The following is a 20,027-nucleotide window of genomic DNA, read 5'->3' as shown; positions in this document are numbered from 1 at the left end:
GTGAAAGATTTTGTGCAAATCAGACTAAGCGTGTAGGAGGAACACGAAAAAGTAGTTCACAGACATTTTGCACTGTAGCGAAGAAAAATTATGGGCGGAAGTGGGCGGGGCCTATATGGGGAGATTGAGCTCCATTCACCGAACGCGTGGATATAAGTTTTTTAAATGTGCGACAAACGATGTGGGAGTTATTAAGTATCACTCAGTGTGACTTAGGGATTTAGCGGCGCCTGTGCATGGGTACAAAAGAATACGCCAAGTTCCGCCACGTTTGAATTGTGTGCAAAGTTTGTTCGGGCCCTTATAATAACAATAATATCAGTAATATTAGCAGTGGGAGTTAAGCAGGACCATGGCAGGAGTCACCACCAGGATCCAACTTGTCTCCTTTCTTGTCTCCAACCAGCGAGACAAGAAAGCACAAGAACTCCGGGGAAGAAGTGAAGTTAGTAACATGCATTAATGGGGCATGTATGAGTGCAGAAAGAGAGAGAGAGGAAAAGAGGAGCTCAGTGCATCATGGGAAATCCCCCGATAGTCTAGGCCTATAGCAGCATAACTAAGGGATGGTTCAGGACTCACCTGAGCCAGCCCTAACTATAAGCTTTATCAAAGAGGAATGTCTTAAGCCTACTCTTAAATGTGGAGAGGGTGTCTGCCTCCTGAACCAAAACTGGAAGCTGGTTCCACAGGAGAGGAGCTTGGTAACTGAAGGCTCTGGCTCCTGTTCTACTTTTTGAGATTATAGGAACCACAAGTAGCCCTGCGTTCAGAGAGCGCAGTGTTCTTGTGGGGTAATAGGGTACTATGAGCTCTTTAAGATATGAAGGGGCCTGGCCATAAAGAGCTTTGTAGGTGAGGAGGAGGATTTTAATTTCTATTCTGAATTTTGACTGTCTTAATCAGCGCATCTTTATGTGAGAATTAAAGGACATATCCTGATCGAAGATAACGCCAAGATTCCTGACAGTGGTGCTGGAGGCCAAGGTAATACCATCTAGACTAACTATATCTTTAGAGAGTGAGTCTCGGAGGTGCTAGGGGCCAAGTACAAGAACTTCAGTTTTTTCTGAGTTATGCATCAAAAAATTTCAGCTCATCTAGGTTTTTATGTCCTTAAGACATGCTTGCAATTTCAATAACTGATTAATTTCATTCGGTTTTACCGATAGATATGACTGGGTATCATCTGCATAACAGTAAAAGTTAATGGAGTGATTCCTAAGTGGCTAGAATTGGTCCTAGCACAGAACCTTGTGGAGCTCCATGACTAACTTTAGTGTTTATGGAGGATTCATCATTAACGTGTACAAACTGAGAACGATCTGATAAATAGGACTTAAACCAGCTGAGTGCAGTTCCTTTAATGCCAATTAGATGCTCAACTCTCTGTAATAGAATATGATGGTCAATGGTGTCAAATGCAGCACTAAGATCTAACAATACAAGTACAGAGACGAGTCCATTATCGGAAGCAATTAAAATGTTGTTATTAACTTTAACCAGTGCTGTCTCTGTGCTGTGATGAACTCTAAATCCTGACTGAAAATCCTTAAATAAGCTGTTCCCATGCAAAAAGTCACACAACTGTTTGGCGACTACTTTCTCCAGAATTTTTAAGAGGAAGAGGAGGTTAGAAATGAAAACCCCTGGGTATTAGCCGACTATATGTTACATGATCCCAAATGTTTCTAACAACTTCAAACTCAGAGAAATTTGTAACTGTATTCAGGTAAAGCTGCATTTCACTGGTTGTGTGTTACCAAAAGCTGTCGTAAATTGACTTTTTTATCCAGTTTCAAGCCACATTTTTACCATACATTTTTTAGATCTTGGTTGTTTTTATGTATACATTTTTACCAGATTTAAGCTGAGCTAACGTTAGCAGCAGTTAGGCTTGCAGCCCCTCCGGGACGTCCTTTGACCACATAACAGCGTCAGAGAAATAATTATGGAAACTTTCTGAACACTGAACACTGAAGGAATCCTAACCAACTGTGGTGGAGAGGCAGAGCGGGTCGTCCCCTAATCGGAAGGCTGTTGGTTTTATCCCCGGCTCCTGGTGCCATATGTCGAAGTATCCTTGAGCAAGATACTGAACCACGAATTGCTCCCGATGCCGTGCATCTGTGTGTGAATGTGTATGAATGAGTTAGTTTCTGTTCGATGGGCTTTGCCATCACTGAGTGAATGTGTGTGAAAGAGCGAATGTGGCACTTTGAGTGGTTGGAAGACTAGAATGGCGCCATAGAAGTACAGGTCCATTTACCATTTACCATTAACCAGGAGAAGCTAACTTCTTTGATAGCAACTATTTCTCAAAGTCATCATTTGTCTTCTATTATGGTTTTGGTGTGAGACACCCCCTTGCGGCAGAAATTACATACTGTACACTTAATGTGATCTCTGTCATTAGGCACATAATTTGTACTTGCTATCTGCTGTTAATGTTTAGTTAGGATATACAGTATGTTGCCTAGTAATGCAAGCAGTCAGGCAGTGGTGGTGTAAAGGTTAGGTGGCTGCTGTTCTGTCCTTGAGCTGGTAGGCTAAATAGGGAAAAGGAAAAGAGCAGCACATTCACTTCTCCTTTTGGCATCTTCATATCCTTTGCCCTTATACTATAGAACTGGGACACACATCTGAAGACACGATTCCACAAAAGTAGGTAAAAACTTATTAAACACAAGGGGCCCCATTCACTGTAATGTTTTCTTATTATTTTGTCTTAAAGGTCCAGTGTGTAACATAAATGGAATGGAATATTTTCATAGGCATGTTTTCATTTGTCTACAGAGTCAGTCATATTTAATCACCATGTTTCTACAGTAGCCCAAAACAGACAAACCAAACACTGGCTAAAGGGACTTTTGCATTTTTCATGTGTTTGATGGCTACCATAGTTTCTCCTACACGCTTGAAAGGGGAGCGGTATTCAGGTGGTTGCATCTGCAACTATACTGCTAGATGTCACTAAAAGTATGTAAGTGGGCCATTACAGAAGGATAGAGTCTGCATTTTTACTATGTTTTTTGTTTTGACCATCACAGATATGTCAGATTTCTGAAAAAAAAAAAAAAAAAAACATGAAATTTATTTTCCTTGTATGTATTGTGTTTGTGGAACTGTGTGTGTTTTTGTGTGAAAAATACATAAAAAGGCCCAGAGAATAAGAGCTGCTACTTTTTTTAAATTTAGAGTAGACTGGTAGACTAGCCTTGAGTTTGTTTGCATGAAATAAAAATGTGTAAAATATTGTCTTATAATGGCAGTTCTGTTATTATAAACCTGTATTTTGGGGATGATAGGTGTTGGATGGGATGATTTAAAGCACAGGTTGATCAACCTTTAGAAGGTCCCTGTGCTGCTGTGCTGTCAGCCCTGGCCCCATCCTCCATCTGGAGCACTACTAGAGGTGTGAACATTGTCTTCAGCAGTCTCCTTCACTGACCTTCACAACTTCCCCCCTTGCCTACATAAACAGTAAGAAAGTTATTTTAACATGGGGATTCTTATGTATTGCATTATGTCAGACCTGAAAAACTAAAATCTTAAAAACCTTTAATACTTAAATATTCATTCACTTTGTGTGATTTAATTGGACTTTTAATGTGATGGGTCATAAGATCACTGCTTAGGACACACCTCATTATGAGCCTACGGTGGCCGACAAAGGCAAACGCGTCGCAAACGGCTAAACGCTTCAAACACGGGAATGATGCAAAACCATGTCTTTTGGGTCTGGTCCCACAGGACTGGTCCATCTCTCAGGTCGGGTCCCCCTAGTGGCCTGGCGCACTTCCGTTTTGTGGAGCGAATTTGCTGCATTTCTCTCTTGCAGTTGTTTTGTGGTTTTGTGTGTTTTAGGTATTTGCAGCATTTTTCTGTTGCATTTGCTATATGTGTTTGTGTTTTTTTGGTTTTGCATAATTCCCGTGTTTGCAGCGTTTTGCCGTTTGCGGCGCGTTTGCGGCCACCATACACTCCCATTGTATCTCACCCTAACAGATTTACACCAATAACCAATATTTTCTCATTAACCTCAGAGTAACTGAGAAACTGGTAATTTATGTAAGCCATAGCAATGCTATTCATACACATTCACACACCGATGCACAGCATCGGGAGCAATTCGGGATTCAATATCTTGCTCAAGGATACTTCAACACGTGGCGGGAGGAGCCGGGGATCGAACCAATTAGTGGACGACCCGCTCTGTCTCTGAGCCACAGTCAAAATATTGAGATACTAAGTCAAAATATTGAGATAGTAAGTCATTATTTTGAGACACTACGTTTTTTTCCCCCTTCATATTGGCAGAAATGGGCTTCCATACTCCATACTTCTCAGCCTTCGTTTTCTACTACAGGCGGCTGATAGACGCAGCACCCCAGAAACTATTCTATCTCACTCCTTTCACGGACTGTTGGTAACGTACTGGGCATAGACAGTTTCAGATAACTAGGCTAAGCAAAGAGTGTTTAAATACTGTTAATGTTACTGCACTAATGTCTTTTTTTTGTTCAGGTTATGTCGTGATGTTATGCTTCACACAGACACCATCTTTGCATGCAACTAACTCCCTTTGAACTGTGCTGTTAATCTAAGATCACACACACACACACACACACACACACACACACACACACACACACACACACACACACAAACTAAATTCGGCCTAAACCTTAGCACACACATGAGGAGAGGGAAATCAAACCCTCCCGCTCCTCCATGCTCTTTGTAACCAACACGTGTTTCTTGGTCAGCTGAAACATCTGGTCAGAGGAAAAAAGGACACACACCTTTTCTGGCACGCAACCCCTATGTACACATACTCAGACACACACCTTTTCCTTTAGCTTAGTTCCCGCTTAAGTTAGATTGTATATTGTGTGTTTTCCTCTGTTTTGCTTTTATTATTCCTTTAATAAATGCTTGTGTTTATACATGCTGGCCTATTTAATTTCATATAAGAGTGTGTGATACCAGCCTCTTCTATGCAGAATTCCAAATCCTTCCACTTTAACTATTAATACTGATTTTGGTTATAGTTATTCATGTAATTTTTATTAATAATTTAATAGTTTAGTGTATTTTATGAGACTGATCAATCATTTATTGGCTATTGTTTCCCTTATTTAAGGGTGGTGCCCCAAGGAACTTTAATATTAATTAAAATAATTTTCTATTATCTTTTGATAATTAATAAACTTTGATAACCGAAATTAACCTTTATTTATTTATCATTGGTTTAGTGTATGTCTCTCATAATATCACTACATTCATTTTGCATGATAAATGAGAAGGTCAATTGTACAATGGAGACTCACCGTCAAAAAAACACAAGTCGCAGTTTTACTTCCATCCATTTAATGGAGACATGGTTGAGGTAACAGTACACAGGTGACTGTAGACAAAAGAAGAGTGCAAGTTTTTATAGTATTGCACATACCTGACACTGTATCTACCATAGATATGCCTTTCACACGAATACACTGGTGAGGCTATAACTTCAAGACGATTAGTGATTACTGACTTAATGAGTGGATTAATCAGTTACTTAAAATCATTTCCTCGGCTCTCTCCTGGCATTCTATACATGGGATAGGTACAGTATTTACACATGATTCCCAACAGGGATCCACATTTTCTTTTTTTCAGATACATGACACTGTAGATTGATAAATTATTCTCTATTTCTGCATAGTGCTTTCAGTTCACATTGCAATACACACTGTTATTACAACTCCATATATATAAAATAACAATATGTAATACATTTCCTAGGAAAACCAATTTATATGGTCAAGAAAAAAAGTGATGATGTCATAGCTGTTTTATGTAAAGTAGCTTAATACTGTTGATGACAAGTTTGGAGGAAAAGCAATGCATCAAAACTAAGTACAGACCATTGACAGCAAGTTAGTGGACAGAGGTCCCGGGTCTGTGAAATGAAGCCAATGCGAAAGTGCCTTAAACCTGCAGTCTTTCTAATGGCCAGCAGGAAGCAGCTCCATGGGCTGCAAAAAAGAAATCCAATAGAACTGGGCTTTAAGGAGAAATTACCCTATTTCTGACTTGATTTATTAGTTCAGTAAACTATATATAATAAACTCAAGTTTCCTAATGAGTTTATTATCTCTATGGCTAGTTTCAAGTCTTCTTCAGTATAGCATGATGTTCATTTTGTAAATTATGGTCCCATTTATAGTAAAATAAATGATAAAGCAGAGTATGCTGTTAGGGCGTTGCTACCTTGTGATTAACAAGTCATTCTCAGTGAGTCCATCCAGCGCACAAAACTCAGATCAGTCCAACTAGACTGCTGATCAAATATGAACCAAGACTCTTTTATTGCATTGCCTATTCCTCTCCTTAAATCTTTCAGAAACATACGGACAGGTAAAAAAAAAAGTGCAGTACACCAACACATTCTCACTCTCATCTTTCTGCTACAAAACTGGACTTTGTAGGTAGCCCCTTCCCTTTATTTCTGGACATGCAGGGCTCTACGGTGAAGTTAGCAATGATAATTATACAATGTCCAGTAAGAGTTTCAAAATAATGCTTGTGTGGTAAACGTGAAACAGACGCAATTTGGTTAAGATTATGGACAAAAACTACTTGGTCAGTTAATTACATACATAATTAAAAAAAAATGTTTTGCTCTTTACACTAGGCTACATCTGGCGGCGCATCGCAAGGGATACCTACGGTGTCATATTTTGGAGCAGAGGGCCACTGACCAAACTACAGAATTTGACAAGTTAGGAGTGAACACAGTCAATCAAGCAAACAACTTAAATAAACATAATAGAGTCTTGTAGACATATTGGAGCCATGGTTGCTTCTTGGTTGGAACTGGTAAACATTAATTCGTCATTCATTTGTTGTGATGCCATGTGAAGAAACCCTGAAATGTTTCTTGCAGTTTCCATATTTGTAGCTAGTTAGTACCGTGAGTCACTGGTTCCCAGCCAAATAGAAGCACTGGTGCCAGCACAACCATGTCGTCAGACAAAAGTCTATTACTATATTTACACTATACTGTTGATGTTTAGGGACTTTCTTTTTTATTTCACCACATTTTTTAATCAGAGCTATTTCTACTTTGATAGATACTGTACCAATATTATGTATGTTGGTTTCATGTAACATCATACATCTTCCAGTCATGATGCATTCATGGGCAAAAAAAAGAATGTGTGCACATTCAGTCTGCTCTGGCAACCTTTGTGATTATAAGGCCAAAGGTACAACCACTACTGTCAATGACCAACAGCCATAGTTGGTTGGTTATAACTGATTCATTAAAGATTTCATATTCCATTTTCAATTCAATTTTATTTGTTTCAGTAGGTCTAGACTATACCTAAAGGTATGTGAGCTGTATGCCCTTAACAGCTTTTAAAAACTCACCACTGAATCTCAGGAAGCACTGAATTAAAGCAACTTACATAATAATTTAGTGTACAGTAGTTTGCTGTGGGAAAACACTTTCATTATGTTTAATTTAGCACAAAGCATTTAAATAGGAAGGAGTATCTTTGTTTATCTTGTGTGTTGTGCACAGTCTAGCCTAGCAATTGTTGGTCGAAGACTAGCACAGACTGTCACAATATCAGATTTTTCTCATGGTTTAGGTCAAAATAATTCACAATAACAATGTTATCTGTAGAAAATTTGGAAATAATAATAGCAATGCTAATCAATTCTTTGTAATTATTATGTAATTCTTATAATTATTCCCTCATTCTTTGTAATAATTTATAACTTCTGCAATACCACAATCTTCCACAAAAAACTCACTACTATTACTCATTTAATTTCTATCAGTCACATACTGTGGCATACATTACTTTGTATATTTCAGCAGTATATATTTTATTATTATTACTATAAGGGGCATAGGCTCTTATTATTATTATTTCCATTTCCATTTTTATTTATATTTTTTACTCATATGTATATACCTATATATACATTTGTGGGCGGTTGTGGCTCAGAGGTAGAGCGGGTCATCCACTAATCAGAAGGTTGGTGGTTTGATCACCGGTAAAGTGTAAGTCGCACCTTGCATGGCAGCCACTGCCATCAGTGTATAAATGTGTGTGGATGGGTGAGCGTGGCATGTAGTGTACAGCGCTTTGAGTGGTTGGAAGACTAGAAAGGCGCTAAACAAGTACAGTCCATTTCTATTCTATATATATTGTGTTCGATTGTAATATAAATATTATTTCTATTCTTTAACATTGTGTGAGCACCTTGAACAACTGTAACGAACAAATCAATCAATCAATAAAGTATTTCTGATTCTGATTCTGAAATTAATCTATAACTTTTGTTAAAATGTTGGGGTGCCACACAAAGCTCATATCTGTATCTATACCATGTATCTGTCTATGTCACAAAAATATCTGTATTCATATCTGTATTTGGTTTAACAAATGGCGCAGCATCGGAAAAAATACAAGATTTAAAGCTTTGCTCATTATCTTTTTGTTTTGTTAATAATCATTCAGACATATCTTATGTATGGTGTGGTCCTTGGCAGTGAAATTAAATGTTTACACCCATAGAAGCTGTCTTGGATTTCCATTTTTTTTTTTTTTACTGTTTCTTTAAGTAGATGGAGTGGAGTGGAATGCAGTGGGTGGGTCAATAAGCAAGAAAGTGCAGTAGGGTTGGTAAGCTGGAGTGACTATGTAGCGGTACTAATACCCACACTTGTGGTATGTGGGAGTAATCAAGCCTCTGCTTGTTTGATGTATTTCTGGTATTTGCCACAGTGCCATTATTGTGTGGACGTTTATTAGAGCTCACTGGGACACACTTGAATAATGACATCCCAGCACTTAAGCAAATACAAATACTGTGGGCTACATGGCACAATTGATCCTTCCTAAGTCCCGCCCCTTTTTGGAACCTTGGTCGACTTTGTGTATATCATTTTTACATTTTAGCCATCTTCAAAATTTGTATAAATCAAAAAAATACACAAAATATACATATATAATCACATCTCAGCTTAGCTACTGTTAGCTAATGTCAACAAAATGCTAGCTAACAAGATAGCTAATCTACATTAATCATTAGCTAGCTAATTACCTTGCATTTTGCTAACATCCGCTATCAAATCAGTTATCTAATTAATGTAGATTAGCTAGCTAGTTAGTAACAGTTTTGTTAACATTAACTTGCTTAAAATATGATTATCTATAGCCTATGTCCCTTATCTTTTAACCATCTTCAAAATATGGTTGTCTTTTCAACATAGACAAGCCTAGTACATAGCATGTGTAATTACAGAAAATGAGAAAGTTGACCAAGGTTCTGACTGGGGGTCGCTCAATTGTTGGAACACAGAGCAAAAATGAGCACCGAGCATTCAGGAGCTGAGAGGAATAATACAATTAATAAATAAAATTAAAGAGAGTTATCCAGAAACATGTGGGGCTACTGGACATAAAAGAAACCTGATATTAAGTGTTTTGTGAGTATGTGGTTCCCAACCTTTATCCTTAAGGGACCAATGTCAACAATAGATAAATAATGTTGATAACTAACTATATTTTGTTTTAATTTGTATTGTATTGTATTTTCTGCTTAATTGTGGAAAACATAATTAAATTATGTCTGATTGGATTTGATTTTAAAGGGCTAAGCCAAAATCAGCTCAATCGTGACTAGAATGGCTGCACACACAGATGCCGGTAGTTCCTCCTTTTGACATTATTGCTGAAACATGTATTACCTATGACAGAAATAGCCCACAGTCATCGGAAAGGAAATGTGGGATTTAGAGTAAAGAGCATCTTGAGACAAGTAGATTATTTCCTGTGGCTATAACATCAAATTTTAGGAGCTTTTTGTACAATTTTCTGATTGTATTATGTATTTATTAAGCAATCATAAATACTTAAACTTATAGCCTTTTTTGACAAATTCAGTGTTTCCTTGTCATCTTCTTGTTGTCCTATTAACTCTTTGATTGTTTTAACCATGTACTTCAGTAACTTAAAGAGTGATATTTTTTTTTGTCTGTGAGTTTTTCTTTTACCCCTTAAAAATCAAGAAGGCTTTGCAACTGCTTAGGAAGCTCTGGGGACCCCCAGGTTGGGAACCAGTGGTATAAGCAACAGTGCTTCTGTTCTGTTCTGAACAGGCTTAAGATTTGTCAATTGTGTAAAATCCATTCATGAAAGAATTTCAATAATGCTTTAATGGAAGTGGTGCTGCAAACCAATGATGGGGAATCACCATCATCAGTAGATAATGATTAATATTAAAATCAGAACATGAGAAAAAATATATATTGTATCCTGTGAACAGGCTCAAATACTGTGAAGGAATTATAATCTTCTTCCAGTGTATCATATTGCACTTCAAGTGTTGTTCAGCTTTTCCTTGCTATCTTCACAGCATTATATATAAAAAAGGAAATAGCACACACATTAACAGCTTACCTATTAATTATCACCATAAATATAGTTTATGATTATAGGTTATATGATTTGATCCACACAATTCAACCATTTCATCAATGTTATAGTCCAAAGTCACTTGCACTCAGGACTGTGATGATGGCAGAATGTAGAAAATAAAATAATATGCAGGTTATGAAGACTGTAGTGGTTTTTTCCGCACATGTTTAAAAGTCTGAGCCTCTTATTTGCATGGGAAAATTTGTAGAAGGACTGGGCCATGAGGATTGTAATAGCTGAAGGATGTGTTGTTGTCTAATCAGCATAGATGATGAATCCAGAGAACGTGCTGTACTTGTTGTTGTTGCCTCCATGAGCTTTGCCACCATCGAGTTTAATATAGACCTCGTCTCCTGGTTCCAGATGCAGCACAGCGCTGTTACTGGCATAGTCATAGTTCTGGTCTGCATCCTGGGCTATGGCACTGGCACGCACCTGCAGGAATGTACACATGCAAACAATCATGGACAAATGACACACATTTAGTAAACATCAAGCACAAGACATTTTGTCTGCAGCCCTGCTAATGGCCATTAGAAGCTGAAATATTTGTGTCTGTACACCTGACTCTTTCAGTCCCATTTTCAATCATTCAGCAATCTGTCAGGTGTATGCGCGTACAGTAGCTGCATAGATTGAGAGATAAGTTGTGCACAGTATGTGGATGTGAACAGATCCACAACACCAGGGGTCAGAAATCTTTACCATCAAAGCAAACATTCTTGGCCAAAAGAATAAGATACAAATCTGTCTGAAGCCATATACCAGCACGATTAAATTCTTTATTTTAGAGACTTTTCTCATTATGGATTTGGAAATGTATAGCTAGCCTAACTAGTGAGACTTGAGACTAATAGCCACCACAATTGAGATTCAGCTAAATATAGAAGAAAGGTGCCAGGTCAGGATGTCCAAAAAACAAAAAACCTAATTAATTTGCATATAATTTTTTTCAAAGCCACAGGCAGCCACTCAACCAACTTTCTGTGTGGAGTTTGCATGTTTTCCCCGTGCCTGCTGGTTTCCTCCAGGTGCTTTGGTTAGGTTAATTCTCCCGTCAGTGCCCTTGATGCAGATCTAGAGTTGGTCCCTGGGAGCCGCAGAGTGGCTGCCCACTGCTCCTAGTAGTTAGGATGGGTCAAATACAGAGAATGAATTTTCTTAAGGGGATCAACAAACTATACTAATTTTTTATTTTTTTACAGACTTGAGACTTGCTTGTGACTTTCATGGGAGTGATTTACTCCCACCTCTGTGATAGCTTAATCAGCATTGCATGAACTTGGTTGACAATGACTGGAATATAACAGATTAATTTCTATGTAAAAGCTTTAATATTTTACATCCTTGATTTCTATCCATGACATTAACAGTTAAACAAAATGAATTTAGGCTCTGTTCAGACTTTTTTTTTTCTTTTGCTGAATGTGGGGTTCCAATACAAATTATGCTTTATTATTTGATTAATTTAGGTACATGGATAAATAATAAATACATTTTTTTATTTATTATTAAATTTAATTTTTGTATATTTTGTTTTGTATTTGCAGGAATAGTTATTATAGTATAAATGATACTGTAAAAACAATTTAATGCAGAAAATGAGGCAGACTAGACGATTTCAACTGCCAGGGTAGGCCCCCGCCACTATAAATATGAATACAAATATTTTTGTGACACAAACAGATAGTAACTTGTGTTACAGTCCCAGTAGGAAGGAGGGAGTTGGTTCAACAAAACACTGTTCACATCCTGTCTCCTACCAACAGTCAGTGTTGCTATAGCTTACCAAATCTAACTAAACCTTGATCATGGTGGTGACACACAATTTATTTTTGCAACAATGATTTGTCATAATTTTGGCAGTGCATGCTGCTTTTGGGTAATTGTGGACAGTATTAGGTGGTAAAAATGAAATGTATACATAATGAGTGTTGAATAAAGCCAAATGAATTGATAATACAATTAAATTATTTAGTTATGAAAAGATCAAGTTCGCAGGGGCCCCAGTGGATGTCTGGCTGAGAACACTAAAAATGTCTAGAAATGGCCCTGCACCAAGTCATGTTCATGACTGAATATGCAGTTTTACAAGGATCAGTCAGATTTTAAAAGAAAAAGGAAGATACTGTTTATGATTACGGTTCTGCATTAGAATTGATTTTAGCATCACGATTGAAACTTAATAAGAAAATGTTGTGTTGTTCACAGGGCAGGGTCTGGGCATTTTGGTGCCCTAGATGACACTTCCACCAGTGTCACTAATGGGACTGATCCTTTCATCACAATATTTTAGGAATTAGAATAGTTTTTTATTTTGTTGTTTGAAATTTAACTTTACTCAAATTTTGTTCTATGTCATATCATCAACATCATCTGTCAACAACACTTAACAACATAACATGGTTATTCATATCCCTGTATGAATCTAATGGGGGATGATTATCACCCACACCATTATCTGTATCTGTTTATCAACTAAATTTTACATATGCATCCTGGACATCCTGGACACACATCATTTATGTCCTGAGCTGCCAGTTATCAGTATGTAGTAGTACTGACAGTACGCAGAAGTGTTATGGCCAGCAGGGCTCCATTTGCTGCAATGAAAACCGATACCATGCACTCTTATGGAGAAATGACCCGACTTCTCACTTGATTTATTAATCAAGTCAACTAATGAGTTTTCTAATGAGTTTATGGTCTCACTCCATACATTATGATTCCTTTTGTAAATTAAGGTCCCATCTAGCGCAACACACAAAATTCAGATCAAACTGTCGAACTAGACAGTAATGATCAAACAATTCTGTTACTGCATTGCCTATTTACCAGTCTGTGGTTACCAGTGTCTTCTTCTACACTGTGGTGTGCTGGGGGGGCAGCATATCCAAGAAGGACAGCTCCAGACTGGATAAACTGATAAGGTGGGCCAGCTCTGTGGTCGGCATGAAGCTGGACTCACTGGTGACGGCGACAGAGAGGAGGACACTGGACAAACTGCTGGACATTATTGACAATGCCAGCCACCCCCTGCACACCATCATCAGCAACCAGAGGAGCCTGTTCAGTGAAAGGCTGCTCCTCCCCAAGTGTAGGACCAACAGACTCAAGAACTCCTTTGTCCCTCATGCCATCATACTCTACAACTCCTCACTCGGGGGGAGGAGGAAATAGGGTAAAGAGGACAGAAGGGAAGGAGTGGTAGCCACTCACTGTGTAATAATAATCTACTCATACATACCTGGACACTTTTTTTGTGCAACAACTTAATCCACTAAGTGCAATATACTTTTATTCTTATCTCTACTTTCTATATTTAGCTAAGAGTTTAATGTTTACTGTTTATTGTTTACTTTCTATATTTAGCTAAGAGTTTATTGTTTACTGTCTATTGTTTACTTTCTATATTTAGCTAAGAGTTTATTGTTTACTGTCTATTGTTTACTGTCTATATTTAGCTAAGAGTTTATTGTTTATCTTATACTGTATTTTTTTATACCTCTTTTATTTTCTATACAAGTGTTTTGTAAGCTGCTGGAAATCCAATCCTAATTTCTCATCTGAAAGTGCTTCAGAAACATATTTCAGTATACTCATTACCTGTAATACAAGTGTGCATTACCAGGCAAGCCACTATTGTTTTCTGCTATGGATGAATCGAAAATGCGCAGCCAATGAGAGCAGCTCAACTAGCAATACGAAACATCCGCTGGCTCCAACAAACTGTTAGGGCAGCAGTAGTTACTTGGCTGGTAAAGCGGAGGGTCGCTGGTTAAGGTTCGGCATGGACCACAGTATGGAGTGTGGCCAGCTAGAGAGGTGCCAGTTCCACCTCCTGGGAACTGCTGAGATTCCCTTGAGTAAAACCCTTAACTGCTCCTAGGGTGCGGCTATGTGGCAGGCCATCACTCAACTATCTCGCCACATTTGCATATCTACCCTGTATTTCGGGCCTATGTGTGTGTAAAAACTTGAGTGTGAAAATAATAAATCCCCTTTATTCTATTTTTAATAAAATCTGTCAGTGTTCCCTTAAAATTTGATTTTACAGCAAAATTATGAAAACATAACCTGCTCATTTCCTGCAATATTTTATATGGTGCCATTGTTTTTTCCATTATATAATACAGAGAGGATGTCAGTGTGGATCTGTAGAAGGACAGTCTGGATACAATTTAGAATGACACTCTAACAAAATACTTTCAACAAACAGCAGCAGTCATAAGAGACATATCTGCATTCTCCTTTCTTGGAATTTCGGGACAACAGGTGTCTGACTTTTACGATAATTTTACAAAAACTTGAAAACCTCAGTAGGGACAGGATTGATCTTGATTTTTTGGTTATAAGTGTGCAGCTGTATGGACCAAAAGAAGACTAAACTTGCCTTGGATATTTACAGAAAATAAAATGCCAAACAATTGCACCTTTATCTGGCAGCTTGCGCTTTCATCATGTCATCATGAATCCAGATGCCAAATAATTATAGGTTGCTGAAGAATGATTATCACAATGGTCCATTTTCAGTAATTTATTTATATAGTGAAGCTTTTGAATCACAATCTCAGAATTAACTTTTCAATCTCATGTGATACCAGTATTTTTTATAGTATCATTATTATTATTATTATTATTATACTTGCATGCTAATACATTTCAAATTATTGTCACTATCACTCCATTGCAGCATTCATTTTATTAATAATTTTATTTTCATGTGCATGCAAAGATGTCTCCAGGTGCTAAAAAGGGAAGAATTTTTGCACAATGTTTGCACTGCAAATTTTTCTTAAATCAAGGAAAAAAACAGTATCTTTAAACCATAAAGGATGCGGCTGATTGCACCAAATAAGTAAAAGGCTTTTGATCATTCCACCAATTACTTCGTAGTGAAATGAGTTGCTTTAACTAGTGAAATCACATTTTACAAGTTATTTTAATTATTCAAATCAAGGCAAAAAGCAGTCTTGTGTGTTCGCAGAATTGTATTTTTTCCTCCTCTGAACATGTTTAAAAGTCTCAGGAGCAGTACACCTAATTGAAACATGTCTTTCAGCATCTGATTTTTCATGGTGTGCAGCTCTGCTGGTTTAATCCCAGAGATGTTTGCTGTGTTCGGTGCGTGTTACAGTAGCCAGCTGACAGGAGGGATGTGCTTGGTGGAGCAACACTGCAACACTAGTTTGCCCCACGGATTAGATCTGCTGCTGACAGCCTGATCACTACAGAGAGCAGGACAAACACAACAGAGGAGTCAGGAGACAGCAAAGGGCCTCTGTAGGTCATCAAGCGTTTTATTATTATTATTATTATTATTATTATTGTTATTATTATTATTATTATTATTATTATTATTATGTTGTTTCAGCAGTAGTCCTAAGTAGTGTACTTTGAGGTGTTTTTCTTCGTTTTCCTTTGTTTTTACTGTTGGAATTATACTCATAAATTGTTGTCTGGAAACCACCTATTTCTAAAGCTGACCACACATTTTCCCTTAATGCATTCACTTAACTATGACAGAATGATATTAATATTACTATCTTAATATCTAAACTAGAAGCTGGAGCTGGAACACACTTTTACAGTATCATTTGGCATTTACCGCAGTTGGACAAAATGTGTATTTATGTATTCATTCATTTATTTTGCCTCAAACATCCAACCATCAAACATGATGCATTTCTGCAGCTTAGACAGTATATGAGGTGATAACATATATATAAGATTCATTTACGGTTACATATCATACTAAATAATTATTTGTATTGTAGAAATAGATGTAAAATATGGAGAAATATACATTTAAACCTGTTTAAAGGAAAATTTAAAACATCTGAAATGAAGATCAAAAATCAAATGTAAAAACACTCACAGGGTTAAATCTTCCCAGGTTCCCACGATCCCTCCAACCATGCTCATAAAATAAAAAATAAAAAACAGAAACTAATACATAAAATAGGGCAGAAGTTAAAATATAGGAATATAATATAATACATTTTAATAAGCGCTCAGACTTCCTTCCATCCAGTCTCAGTGAGGGGGACGACACCCAGATTCTGACCTCTGACCCGTTAAACCCATCGATCAAATCCATCACCAGGCTTTGCTTCCTGCCTCTAGGTACCAATTCCCTGTACAAGTGTTTGTATCCACCAACACACACACACACCCTCTTGCCATTGTTTTGGTTTTTTTTTTTCATACTAACCTTACTTTATTACTGCATAGTAATAAAAAGAGAGAGCGGAACAGAACAGTGTTGACTCCGTTCACTCAAACAACAAGCTTTTCAAAAATAAACACTGTAGTAAGATTGCATCATTACTATTCGTTAATTTGTACACAATTCGTATTACCTGGTTGTTTTTGCACAGATCAGCCCACATACTGGTGCCGTCCCCTCCGCGCATCAGGACGTGGTAAGTGAAGAAATAAATCCCGGGGATGGAGCACGTGAACTTCCCGGTGGTCGGATCGTAATGGTTTCCCAGGTTTGTCACCACGTCGTCGAACTTGAGCATCTCGTAGCCCTCGTGTTGCTTTTTCAGCCCTGCGTAAAAGGCGATCTTGGGGACGGTGCTGTAGGTGGCTGCGCTTATTGCACCGGCAGCAGCGCTGGGTCCTGGAGGTCCTGGTAAACCAGGTCTGCCCGGATCACCTTTCTCTCCAGGTGGCCCCGCTGGGCCGGGCTGTCCTGCTTCGCCGGGAGGTCCCCTCGGACCTGCCTTACCTGGACGACCTGGTTCCCCTTTTGGACCTTGGATAAAAGTGGGTAAAGACTGCACGAGGCTGCTGTCTCTGACCGTGTCTGCCGTAGCGGTGCTGCTCGGAGATTTGGTGCCATAAGGGTCGCACACCATCCTACAGGTACCGAGCATCTCGTAGTGCGCCGCTGTCCCCGCTGTGTTGACGAGAACTGGGATGAGGATAACCAAAACCAGAACCATAACGACCCCCAGGACCCCCGCCGCCACCAGCCGCTTCCTGCCGACCAGCCGCGTCAGCGCAGGACGATCCTGTTGTCTGCTTTTGGGTGAAATTTTGCTGGCTGGAGAGGAACCCACTTTAAGAAAAAAATATGTAGCGGAGCTACACTTTGCTGGTAATGTTTATAAAGTTTTTAAAGCAGCGCCCCCCTCCCCTCGGCGTCCTCTTCCCTCTCTTCTCCACACTTTTTCTGCTGATGCGCTGCTTATACAAGTCTCAGTGAAAGTTTAGCCCGTTACTGCTCCGTGAATTCCAAAAGCACTGGATTCAGCATCTCTGAGACGCCCTCAAATCCAGACATGGGGTCTGGCGCCTCTTTGATCCACAGGTCCCTAACCAAAGTATCTGTACAGTAACTGAACTCTTAAGGTGGATCAGGATGACTTAGACCGTCTCCTGATGTAGAGCGCTCTAAGAGACAAAAACGCAGATACGGACAGAGAGAGAGAGAGAGAGAGAGAGAGAGAGAGAGAGAGAGAGAGATGATAACAGTAAAGATCCTGATGTCCAATAGAAACAGTTTTACCCAAATAGGAATGGGGCATTTTATCGAATCTGATTCCAGCTATGAAAACAGTGTATTGTGATCACGGGCCAACAGATTTAATCACTGGTCTGTAACCGTGATCTTCCTTACTTTCCCATTAGCTTGGAGGGAAAACGGTGTTTGTGAGGGGGGTACCCTCACCCCAAACTGCCTATTTGGTGAAGTCTTTTTTTGAGCGTTCTGTCAGTTTCGTGAACGAAAGATTCCATAATAAGATATTCATTGGCCGCAGAGATTTAAGCTAGAATATGTAACAATTTATAATGTCAATAAACACTAGACCTATGTTTTGCTGAGATGTGTACTTCATTATGCCAACAATTGTTGTTTCCAACTATGTTCAAACACAGAGAAATCTGTCATTTTATTCAGGTAAAGCTGGGTTTGACCAGTCGCCTGTAAATGGCATCATATCCCGTTTGTGCATGCTGTGGTTGTCTGCCAGAAGCTGTCATAAATTGACTTTTTATCCAGTTTCAAGCCACACATTTACCATACACTTTTTAGTTCTTGGTGGTTTTTAATTCTATATTTGAACCGGATGAAGAATTGTAGTCATTAGATGTCTGGATCTTGAGAAAACACAATTGTTATTTTCAAGTGATTATACACTAATGGAAGCATGCCTATGAATATTATATTAAATTTCTGCAAATAGATCATCTTAAATGTTAGACAATGGAACTTTAAAGCTAGACAAAAAAATATAGAAAGTTACTAAATGATCAGCACAAGAGGAGAAAACAGCCTCAGTTAACAGGTGCATATCCTGGGAACTAGAAGACTTGCATAGATATTGTTCAGGTGAACTGCAAGTAGGCTAGAAAGATTTTATTAATATTCCTTAATTAAGCTCAAAGGCAACAAAGGTGCATAGGTGTGGTTTGAAAAGCAAATATTGTTATTTTTCTCTTCCTTATGTTTACCCTTATAGCCTACACACATGAAGAACCTGACTCTGCAAAACACTTTTTTGAATGCTAGACTGGAAAATTATGGATAGCTGTGGCCAATTTACCTTAAATACAATGTCCAAAATGTAATCACCCAGAATAAACTAAAAATAACTCCCAATCCAGTCTTAAAGATGGGGAGGGTTCAATAAATATGAATCCTACATGTTATTAATATCAAAGATGATAAATATTTTGACTGATTACAGAACAGCTACACTGTCACTGACACTTTGGTTCTTAATTATAACTCAGTCTTTCACTATTCATTAAAGTAGCCCACATTTTTTAGTAAACACAACCTGGCAACTGTGCATAGACCTACTGATAATGACATGTTGCTATCGTGTAAATGTGTGCCTATGAAGAAAGTAATTTTTCTTGTGCATAAGGACAACACTGAGACAGTGACAGTGTATTGACGCCAATTAAATCAAACAACCCTCAGCCTCTCTGGCTTCATTAGGCATCCAAACGTCCACTTATCGAGAGTCCCTGAAAATGAGCTGTGAAGGTAACAGAGGATCATTGAATTGGCACCTTACTCAATATCAGCACAGTGAATGATGAATTGCTGTAGAGGGCTTATAGCAGGCACAAAAAGGCTGGACAGAGTAATAATAGTCATTATCATCATAAACTTGATGTGTACAGCACTTTTGAAAAGTGATGTTTTAAAGTACTTCACAAGAAATACAAGTATTAAGTAAAAGTAAAAACAATAAAATGAACTATTAAAATAGAGCATCACTAAAAAAGATAAAGAACAAATATAAAACATTTAATTAGTAAAATAAGTTGATAGATACATTGTATATACACATACATACACACATACGAATGCATTTAATATCTGTAAACATGCTACATCACATCAAATACATGAGAGCACTGACAGTCATAAAAATGGGGTGCCAGATGGTTTGTATTATTCATACAATATGTATATAGATATGTATAAATGTATACATAGTAATATAATATAATGATAATTTTCTAAATGGCATACCATAATGTGTGTGTGTGTGTGTGTGTGTGTGTGTGTGT

The 20,027-nt window shown here is 38.0% G+C and overlaps 1 protein-coding gene across 1 annotated transcript; it reads right to left on the bottom strand.

Moving 5' to 3' along the window:
* Nucleotides 1–5,356: 5,356 nt before the first annotated feature.
* Nucleotides 5,357–17,596, bottom strand: c1ql3a (complement component 1, q subcomponent-like 3a). The gene is made up of 2 exons (XM_051410291.1): nucleotides 16,850–17,596; nucleotides 5,357–10,922 (listed from the first exon to the last, which is right to left on the bottom strand). Exons 1-2 carry the CDS (start codon nucleotides 17,438–17,440, stop codon nucleotides 10,743–10,745), a joined length of 771 nt encoding a protein of 256 aa, XP_051266251.1. The 5' UTR covers nucleotides 17,441–17,596; the 3' UTR covers nucleotides 5,357–10,742.
* Between the last annotated feature and the right edge of the window lie 2,431 nt (nucleotides 17,597–20,027).

The sequence above is a fragment of the Dicentrarchus labrax genome, unplaced genomic scaffold, assembly GCF_905237075.1.
Source record: "Dicentrarchus labrax unplaced genomic scaffold, dlabrax2021, whole genome shotgun sequence".
Taxonomy (NCBI): domain Eukaryota; kingdom Metazoa; phylum Chordata; class Actinopteri; family Moronidae; genus Dicentrarchus; species Dicentrarchus labrax.
This window is presented reverse-complemented; position numbering and strand designations above follow the sequence as displayed.

Bases quoted from the DNA above. Each gene is read 5' to 3' on its own strand.
- c1ql3a (XM_051410291.1), bottom strand. From the start codon at position 17,440: ATGGTTCTGGTTTTGGTTATCCTCATCCCAGTTCTCGTCAACACAGCG. The intron at 10,923-16,849 runs GTAATACGAATT...ACATTCCTGCAG, and splicing joins ATCTGTGCAAAAACAACCAG to GTGCGTGCCAGTGCCATAGC.